The sequence below is a fragment of the Cololabis saira genome, chromosome 1 (assembly GCF_033807715.1).
Source record: "Cololabis saira isolate AMF1-May2022 chromosome 1, fColSai1.1, whole genome shotgun sequence".
Taxonomy (NCBI): Eukaryota; Metazoa; Chordata; class Actinopteri; order Beloniformes; family Belonidae; genus Cololabis; species Cololabis saira.
Window position 1 is genome coordinate 1615280 of NC_084587.1, and position 10626 is coordinate 1625905.

A 10626-nucleotide genomic window follows, 5' to 3' on the forward strand; every position below is an offset into this window, starting at 1 on the left:
TTTTTGTTTTTGTAATTGCATTACAGAAAATCACAATATTCTAATTTTCTGAGACAGTCCTTTAGATAGAATGAGTAACTATAAGAACAGACTGTACAAAATGTAAAGGTTACTTAGTATCGCCCTGTTAGTCATAATTATTGTACTTTTGTCTCGTTTTTCCCGGACACATCTAGGCGGTGGGTGTTAAACTAGTTCCAATTAAATTTACCAGCAAGAAACTTTAATTACAGACAACCTGCCGAACCTGTCGAGGCCCCGCCCCCTTTCACACCTGAGCAGCATCTTTGCTCTGTCCGCCTCCTCACCTGGGCTATAAAAGGCTGGCTCTGGGCAACCTCAGCACCAGCCCAGAGCTCCTCCAGAGACCAGCTCCAGACCTCCAGACCTCCAGAGACCTCGTGAAACCTCCTCCAGACGTCCACCATGACCTCCGTGCGTCTCTCCGGCCGGCCCGCCGCCTCCCTGTCCTCCCTGTCCGGCTCCTACGGCTCCCGCCGCGGCACCAGCGTGCACGGCGGGGCCGGGGGCCGCCAGGTCCGGGTGTCCTACGCCTCCTCCGGGGGGCTGCGCTCCGGGTTCGACCTGGCCGACGCCATGGGCGGCGGGGCCGGGGCCCGGGTGTCCGGCTGGGCCGCGGGGGCCGGGATGGGGATGGGGGGAGACCTGGCCGTGTCCGGGAACGAGAAGGGAACCATGCAGAACCTGAACGACCGCCTGGCCTCCTACCTGGACAAGGTGCGCTCCCTGGAGGCCGCCAACGCGCAGCTGGAGCGCCAGATCCGGGAGTGGTACGAGAGCAGGACCGTGGCCGTGGCGGATTACAGCAAGTTCCAGCTGGTGATCGACGAGCTGCGCAAGAAGGTGAGGATTTTAACCCGCAACCATCACCGAAACACCAGAAAACAGGGTCAAAATTCAGGTTATAATCAGTGCGTTTACATCAATCAATTAATACAATTTTATTTGTATAGCACCTTTCATCCAGGTACATGAAATACAAAGGGCTTAACATTTTGACAGAACAATAAGCATAATAAAAACAAAAATAAAAACTGTGAGACCAATGCACACTGACATACAATATAGTTAATTAAAATGAAATAATGATAAAAGTTCAAGAATTAAGGCAAAAAAAATTATCAGTCCACAACAATAAAATATAATAATAATAAAAACATTACAAGAAATAGATAACATAAATAAAACGAATACCTCTAAAAAATGTTACACAGAATAAAATTATAAAATGTATTACATGGAGAGTTTAATTCCTCTTTCATTCAGAATTAAAATAAAATCCGATTTAAAATGAGTAGAAATTACCATGTAAACAACTAATTCCAAATGAAAATGGCCATTCCGAATTAAACTTGTAAAAGACGTTTGAAGGAACACTTGACTGCTGTTTTGTAACTGTTTTCCCAATGTAATGTTGTTGAATAACTTCGGTGGAGGCTTCAAATAAGCCCATTGGGTTTTTTGCCTCTTCCTGCACCGTATAGTAGGCTATTTCTCTTTGATAATTTTTTGTATACCTTTTAAAACTGTGCAAACCAATAAACTAAACAAACCAATAAACTAAACTAACTTAATTCCCAAATAAGTGGCTGGTTTTAAATCCTCCAATATTCCGCGCTGGGCTGTTTGAGATGGAAGTTGGTTCGTGCGCCTGGAGGTCACGTGGGTGGTCCAGGGACGTCATGCTGAGGAACTCTTACAGCCTCTTACCTGTGTTGAAAAAAAATCAATTTTCCGATTCTAAATCGATTCTCATATTAATTCCTAAAAATCGATTCCATGCTAAAGATTTTTTTTTTTTTTTTTTTTTTCATCATTACATTACAACTTTTGGTATTTTTTTGTTTATGCCCAAAAAAGGAATGTTTTGTTGGACACAAGTGCTGCCATGTTTTTGCCTTTAAATATGTTTAAAGGTATGAAAACATGAAAGTTTTCAGTTATAATTTCATAAATTGTCTATATTTCATTACTTTATATACTGTCTTGGGGTTACATTTGCATAAAATGCTAAAAACCAAATTTTCAAAAATTTTAAACCGAAAAGACAGAAAATGGGGAAAAAATTAAACGGAATGTGTTAAAAACTAAAACTGATTTCCTCCGTCTCTGTTTCCTCCCTGGATCTGTTTGGTAATTCTACACGATGTTTCTGTTTCAGTTCTATCAGCATTCTGGGAGCTGATTGGTCCTTACAGCATCATTAGCTGCAATACTTGCTGTTGAATCTCAATATAATATTAGTATTAATATGTTGCAGAACTACAGTCATATAATTCATGCAACAGCTGAAAAAACTGTTTTAATAACACTAACCCAAATCAATATCGGAACTGGATCGGATCTTGATAATCGATTGTGAATCTTAAGAACAGGAATTGAATCGATTGCGGGTCTAACTCTAACTCCGGTTTCTCCTCAGATCAGCTTCGCCACCCACGAGAACGCCAGACTGATGCTGCAGATCGACAACGCCAAGCTGGCGGCCGAGGACTTCAAGATGAAGTAAGAACCTTCCGGAACCTTCCGGACCTTTCCGGTTTATTCTGTAGCTGCTTCTTTATTCCGGGTCTTTATTTTCCTGCTCCGGTTCTTTATTGTCCTGCTCCGGTTCTTTATTTCCTGCTCCGGTTCCGGCCGTCCGACGTGTTTAGAGCTTTAACTCTGTTTCCTGAAGCTTTGTTTCCAAATCCCTGGAAGATCAAGGAGCAAAGCTCCTTTAGCTCCATGATCCTGCAGCTCCGTTCACAGCAGCCACTTCCACAGTGGGCGGAGCCAGGCGGTTGGTTTAACCCCGCCCCCTTCCTGAGTGGGCGGAGTCAGAGAGTTGGTTTAACTCCGCCCCCTTCCCGAGTGGGCGGAGCCTCCTTGGAACCCGTTAGATCAGGAATCTTCAACCCTTTTTAGCCCTTGGAGGAGAGAAAAACAGAGCAGGGAAAAACCTGCTTGGAATTCTTATTTTTTTTTCTTTATTATTAAATCTTTACTTCGAGAATAAAATAATTATAAAAACAATTACACAAAACATCAGGAAAAGAATACAAATAAACTGTCATTAAACAAAATTTCATGCCCGAAAAGGAGTAGGACGAAGTAAAATCTTATAAGATCCTAGCCCTTGTTTTTATTTCAACTTTACTCGAATACAACATATAAAAATTAAAATAATATAAAAAATATGACATATTCAACTGTTAGCTAGTTAAACACTAAACATGAGCTAGCTAACACAGATTTATTGACATAGCTACGATGCTAGTTATCTATACACTTTCTTCTTCTTTCTGTTTAGCCTCTCAAGGCTAAATACTAAATTACACCGTAGCTACCTAACCAGTAAATTGGATATGTTAAATGTACGGAAGCTAACGCTGTTTCGTTGACAATTTATGAGGCTAACTACCATGCTACTAGCAGGCTCATTTCTGTGTTTCCTTGCTAGAACGTAGCTTTCTGCTAATATACAAAAACCTCTGCTTTGATGTAGCATGCTAATTGAACGTTTTAGGTCTATTGCAGTGTAGCTAGCTAGCACGTAAATCAGAAACTGTAAGCAATGCTAGCTAACGCTGCTAACGCTGCTATCACGTACATGCACACGAGTTGTTTTGTTATTTTTGTGCATCAGAGATTAAAGTTAAAGCTAAACTCAGCTAATCTGCTGGTGAACAATAATAATAATATATAATGAATAATAATAACAACAATAATATAAATAATAATTAAAATAATATAACATTAATAATAATTTCAATCATAAGTATAATAATGATAACAACAATCATAATGTAATATCAATAATTATAATAATTACAATAATACTACTAATAATAACATTAATAATATAAATAATAATAATAATTACAATAATACTACTACTAATAATGATAATAACAATAATAATGTCAATCATAATAATAATAATATAAAAATAATAATTACAATAATACTACTACTAATAATAACATTAATAATATCAATAATAAGTTTAATAATGATAACAACAATAATAATATAATTAATAATAATATAAAAATAATTACAATAATACTACTACTAATAATAATAACATTAATAATAATAATAATAATAATAATAGTAATATTAGTAAATGAGCGTAAGTTAGTGACAGAATTGATAAATCTGTGTTTTTTAGCGGCTTGTGTTCAAACCAAACACCAAATTCAATCCAACTTTATTCGTAGCTTGCGTAGACGCCGTCACGGGTCGGCAGCGGCCGCGGGGGAACGCGGTGCGACCGGTTCCCGCGGCGCTTGACCGTGACCTTCACGCAGCAGCCGTGACCTTCACGCAGCAGCGACGCTAACGACCGTTTCTCCCCCGCAGGTACGACAACGAGCTGGCGGCGCGCACGTCGGTGGAGGCCGACATCAGCGGGCTGCGCAAGGTCCTGGACGAGCTGACGATGACCCGGTCCGACCTGGAGATCCAGGTGGAGGGTCTGAAGGAGGAGCTGGTGTACCTGCGGAAGAACCACGCCGAGGTGAGCACGCTAGCTAGCAGCTCCCCGGGGCGTTTTACACCCAGACAAAACAGCTGGAGACAGGTTTTTATGGCTCGCTGGGTTCCGGGACAACGTCGCCCGCCGCACTGCAAAAACTCAAAATCTTACCAGGAATATTTGTCTTATTTCTAGTTAAAATGTTTAATTTTTAGTCAAAAAATCTCATTACACTTAAATTTATCCTTTATTTATCCAGGAAAGTCCCATTGAGATACAATATCTCTTTTGCCAGGGAGTCCTGGTCAAGATGCAGCAGAAAAATAAATTCAGTTTCGTATAAAAGAAAATACATACAAGGACAAGTAACTTTACAAAAAAATAAAATCATATCAAAACAAGAAACAAACAAACAAACATAAAACATACAAGGATCAGAAAGCTAAAAAGAATTCTATGACAAATAATGACACTTGATTAAAAACAATGACATTGTTCTGTAAAAACTGATTTTAACATGTTTGAACATGTTAAGAGAGGGTAGATATTTCAAGTATAGTTTGTGTTGTAGCTCATTCCAAGCTTGCGGTGCATAAAAGGAAAAGGCCGATTTACCCGATTTATTAAAACAAAACTCATCACTAGAAAAATAACTTGTTATCTGACAATTTTCACCTGTTTCAAGTAAATTTTCAGTTGAAATAAGTAGAAAAATCTGCCAGTGGAACAAGATTTATCTTCTTATTACAAGCAAAAAAATCTTGTTCCACTGGCAGATTTTTCTACTTATTTCAAGTGAAAATCTACTTGAAACAGGTGAAAATTGTTGTTTTTTCCTGTGATGAGTCTTGTTTTAAGTGTAATGAGATTTTTTTTTTTTACTATGATGAGACAAATGAGACATTTTAACTAGAAATAAGACAAATATTCTTAAGATTTAGAGTTTTTGCAGTGCGGGGCAACGTCGCCTGCCGGGACTCGTCGCCGCCTCCTCACCTGGAGCAACCGGCCGTAAAACATCAGAGCAACTTCCTCCGACTGTCTGTGCTGACGCAGACGTTGTAAACGCTCGTCAGCACAAGCCGGCGCCACGCCCGGTTCCTGCGGCGCCTGGCGCTGCGCTGGGGCATGTTTAACTGCCCCGGGGCCACGTTTACACAAACGTTTACAAAAACGGATATTTCCCCCTCTACGTTTTGAAAAATACCATAATTTACAATACACTGTTAAGGTGCTATGAGCAGCCAAACCTACAGGGGGCAGTGTAACGAGAAGATTAAGTCATGCTAGCCAATCAGAATCCTGGAAAAAAAATATCAACAAGGGCGGAGTTTTTGCAAATCTCCACTTTGTTTTCAGAAATTCTGGTTTTTGGAGACTTTGAGCTTCGTTTTTGTATAAACGAACGGCCAAAATGCATGAAAACACCAGCATTTTTGCTACGTGTAAACGGGGCCTTAAACAAGAACATTTGTTGACTTTCATATAATGGACATTTAATTAAATGAATGTAATAATTTTAATCAATAATGTGAACGACTTCATAATGAGAGAATTTCAGCGTCGATGCAACGTAATGGTTATTTATAAAACTCCAGATTAATCCCTTTTTAAAACATTTATTTTCAAACTTGTTCTGACAAAGTTGTTTTTTTTTTTTTATTCATATTTTTCAAATCATCCTGATCAGAAACGACTTAAAGTAAATTTAGAAAAACATTTATAAATTCTCAAAATATTTATTTTTATATTTTCTTTTTCACACATTTTGAATTAAAGTTGGAAAAAAATAGAAAAAAACTAATTTGTTAAATTTCTCTTTAAAAAAAATACAACTTTGATGTAAAATTGAACATAAATTCTTCCCGACGACGTTTGTGTCCGGTGACTCTGGTCTCTATCTGAGGCCACGTTTCCACATAGTGGAAGTTACTTTTAAGTGTGACGTTAGAATATAAAACAGGTAAAATACAAGAAAATATTGACGGTTACAAACTAATTGTAACCACAGGTGTCACTCATGACGCTGGTGACGTTTCTGTCTCATAATGTGACGTTCTGAAGCCTAAATGTCCGTTTCTCTCCGTTTACAAGCAAACGTGAAGACGGAGGTTTTAAAAATCTACACTTTGGCCGGAGTTTTCAGAAATGATGGTTTTTGGAAACTTTGAGCTCCGTTTTCGTGTAAACGAACGGCCAAAACGCATGAAAACACCACCGTTTTCGCTAAAACGTGGTCTCAGGCTCCGCCCCCTAAAGTGGGCGGAGTCAGAGGTCAGAATGTGTTTTATTGCCCTGGGTTCATCCTCCTCGTCCCTAATCCCCGGGTTGTGCTTGCAGGAGCTCGCGGCGGTGCGCAGCCAGGTGAGCAGCCAGTCCGTCAACGTGGAGGTGGACGCCAAACCCCAGGAGGACCTGACCCGCGTCCTGGACGAGATCCGCATCCAGTACGACGGCATCGCCGAGAAGAACCGGCGGGAGATGGAGGCCTGGTACAAGGTCAAGGTGAGCAGGAGCCGCCGGGGCTGCTGGGTAGTCGGCTAGCCTGAACCTTCGCTGACCTGTGGTTTCTTGTTGCAGTTTGACGAGCTGAACAAGGAGGTGACGAGCAGCTCCGACACGCTGCAGTGTTCCCGCACCGAGATCACGGAGCTGAGGAGAACGCTGCAGAGCCTGGAGATCGAGCTGCAGTCGCAGCTCAGCCTGGTAAGATGCTAGCACGCCGCCATGCGACACAAGGAATGCAGTTTTCTGTTTATTGGACAGGTCACTATCACTGTAGTGTCAATAATGTCTTCATTCAGGTTTAAGATGAACAATAACCTCAGAACTAAGTCACAGTGAAACAATAGGATTTTATTAAAATAACACACAAAAAACATCAGCTCTGCATATTTAAACTCACTAACACCTACAATTCCTGCCTCTATCGCCTTATTGATTCATTTTTAATTTTCTGCAAACCGGCCACTAGTGGACATTTTCCCAATTTGTTTGCGTGGTTTTTGAAAACCTTATGTCCAAAACTAACAGGCCAAATATCAAAAACTTGTCACCAAGTGCAGGATTTTCATGAATTCTATATATTGACATATCAACATATAACTATAAATCAATACATATTAATAGAGATATAGATTTGGTGGAAAGGGGGGGATACTGGCCCAGAACCAGAACCAGCCCATGTACCAGTTTGGTGTAAAAGCGACACCTGCGACTGCCTCTAACCCCCCCCTCTCTTCTTCCCCCCGGCAGAAAGCGGCGCTGGAGGGCCAGGTGATTGAGACGGAGTCCCGCTACAGTCTCCAGCTGCGGCAGCTGCAGGCCATGGTGGACGGGCTGGAGGTCGAGCTGGGACAGGTCCGGCTGGACATCGAGAGACAGGCCAGCGAGTACAAGATGCTGCTGGACATCAAGACCCGGCTGGAGATGGAGATCGCCGAGTACCGGAGACTCCTGGAGGGAGAGGAAGTGCAGTAAGTTCCTCTTTTAGACCGTAGAAACTAGGGCCGTTTTAAGTTTAGTTTTAAAGGTGGAGGTGGTGTCAGCCTCCTTAACCCAGATTGGAAGTTGGTTCCATAGTAGTGGTGCCTGATAGCAGAACGCCCGCCCTCCAAATCTACATTTAGATACTCTAGGAACTACGAGTAAACCTGAACTCTGAGAGCGGAGAGCTCTGCCAGGAACATAAGGCACTATCAGGTCTTGTAAATACGGCGGAGCTAAGCCGTTTTGGGCTTTATATGCAAGTAATAAAATTTTAAATTGGATTCTGAATTTTACAGGTAGCCAATGGACAATCTTCACATTACAGCTTAATGATTTGGTCCCTGGGAGAGTTCAAAGCTCTGATAAAAAAAATAACTGAAGAGTGCAATTGCTATTTCTGAACTGGATTTTGTTGTATGTCTGTTTTTCTTTGTCTGTTTTTAAGTTGTTTTTTTTAAATAATTAAAAAAATTGAAAAATAAAATTGAAAAAGAGTCAAGAGTTGAAATAGAGTTACGAAAAAAATCATTTTTCGTAACTCTGTAATGGTGTGCTAGCTTGGCCAGGTCTCCCTCGAAAAAGAGATTTTAATCTCGAGGGACTTCCTGGTTAAATAAAAATAGAATAAATAAGTCCCTGCGTCTCTTTAAGACGATAGAATCGTTGGTAACGTGTGTTTTTTTTTTTTTTTTTTTTCCTGCAGGAAAACGGTCACCATCGTGCAGGTGAAGGAGGAGCCGCGTAAACCCGTCATCACCCAGAGGAAGAAGATCGTGATCGAGGAGCTGGTGGACGGGAAGGTCGTGTCCCGCACGGTGGACGAGGACTCTGAGATCATCATCAAGTAGCTCCGCTAGGTCGCATATTTATTCTGAAACAACGGCCGATCAGCAGATCAGCAGATCAATCACGTCATCACAGGATCCACATCATCTTTATTTCCCTGGAGAAGCTCGGCTGCAGTTCCACCGACGCCCACTGGGTGTCGCTGTTCCGCCACAACGATTCAGCTGCAAAACGGCTCTTTTTCTGCAGTTTTCTGTTTAATCTTTGTTGTTTTTTTGCTGGAAAGTCACAGACAGGCTGAGCGGGATTCTTAAATGTTTGTCATCATGTTTTGATGTTGGAGTGTTTGATTTCTGCTAAATGCTCAAATAAATCAGTCAACTGCTGCCGTTTGTTTAAATGTCTTTTAATTTGGGATTTAAAGGTGTTTTTTTGTCAACTATTACTCAAATAATCACATTGATGGGTAAGAGCGGGTTTTTATTTCACTTCATCCTTTGTTTTTATGTAAAATACTGTCGACTTTAATTTAATTGTGGAAAACTCTCTGGATATTTTTCACAGAAACAATTTACAGACTTTTCTTATTTTTGTGGCAACTTTTTGAAGTCTCGTATAACTAAATTTGACTTAAAGGTTTGGAAGTTTGACTTCTGTGGTGCAGTACTGCGCATGCCCACCAGATGGCGGTGTTGTGTCTTTTTAAGAGTCATAAAACAAGTGAAAGTTAATTTCTTTGACTTCAACAGACAAAAACAGTTTCTTTTTCTGTGCTCACTGCTACACTACTTTGAGGACATTTCCAAAAGTGTCTGGGGATTTTTATTTCGTTGTAAACAAATATTTAAATCCTTTTTGAAACATTTTTGAAATGAATAAAACAAAAAAAAAAGCAACACTTTCCTCTTTTATGTCCTTTAAAGTCGTGATGTTTCCAGTTGTAAAATAAGCAAATGTTTGACTTTAGAGGTCCTTTTTTTTTTCAATTGCCACATTAAGACATTTTTTGTAAAAATGGTGCAAATTTTCAACAAAAACACTCAGAACATCAGACTTTTATAATCTCAGAAATATTGTTTGTAAAGTGAAACACCGTCAGGTTTACTCACTGATCCTGATTAAACTGATCTTTATTAAAAACATAGTTCAGTAACGACACCTTTTATCAGGTAGGAACTTTATCCTGCAGTGCGCCTGCGCGGCCGCTAGATGGCGGTAAAATCACGCGGGTCGATTATTAAACATCATAAAACATCAACTTTCTTCCCAAGCAGCTCTGGTTTGGTTAAATACTATTTATTTTTATTAGGGGGTAAGGCAAAGTAAAACAGGATCAATTACACATTTACATTAAATATATTATTTCTGTATGTTCATTTACAATCTACAGGATATTTGACACATTAAATATACTGAGAAAAAAGATATACAGTACAGTTTACCAACTAGGATGTTTTCCTTGATTTAAGGACAGAACATTACACAATTCAACGAAAATAATGATAAATAACTGAAAAGTATTTAAAGTAATGATTAAGTATTAAAGCTACACAGTATACATTAAAAAATAGATGAATAAAAAGGAAAAAACTAAGAAAAATTAAACAAAAAGGAAGAAAAAAGAGAGTGTAAGAAAGGGAAGAAACTTATTATAAACTTTGTTAGAGTTTCCTTTCACTGAATATTTGATCTTTTCAGCTTCAGAAATGGTTAAATACTATTTTGAAAGAATAAATAAATAAAATATAAACGTTTTTCACGTGTTTGTTCTGTAGTTTTAAAGAACGACTGAAAATGTAGAATTGTTTTATCTTTTCCCCTTTTTTATTAACATACAGAACAAAGAACAAAAGACATCGAGTTACAAT

At 39.5% G+C, this 10626-nt stretch overlaps 1 protein-coding gene across 1 annotated transcript; it reads left to right on the forward strand.

Annotated features, from left to right (window-relative positions):
* The first annotated feature begins 392 nt into the window (after window positions 1-392).
* krt97 (keratin 97) lies at window positions 393-9144 on the forward strand. Its single transcript, XM_061725319.1, has 7 exons — window positions 393-864; window positions 2444-2526; window positions 4369-4525; window positions 6824-6988; window positions 7064-7189; window positions 7739-7959; window positions 8676-9144. The coding sequence occupies exons 1-7, from the start codon at window positions 427-429 to the stop codon at window positions 8818-8820; spliced, it is 1335 nt and encodes a 444-aa protein (XP_061581303.1). The 5' UTR covers window positions 393-426; the 3' UTR covers window positions 8821-9144.
* Window positions 9145-10626: the final 1482 nt, after the last annotated feature.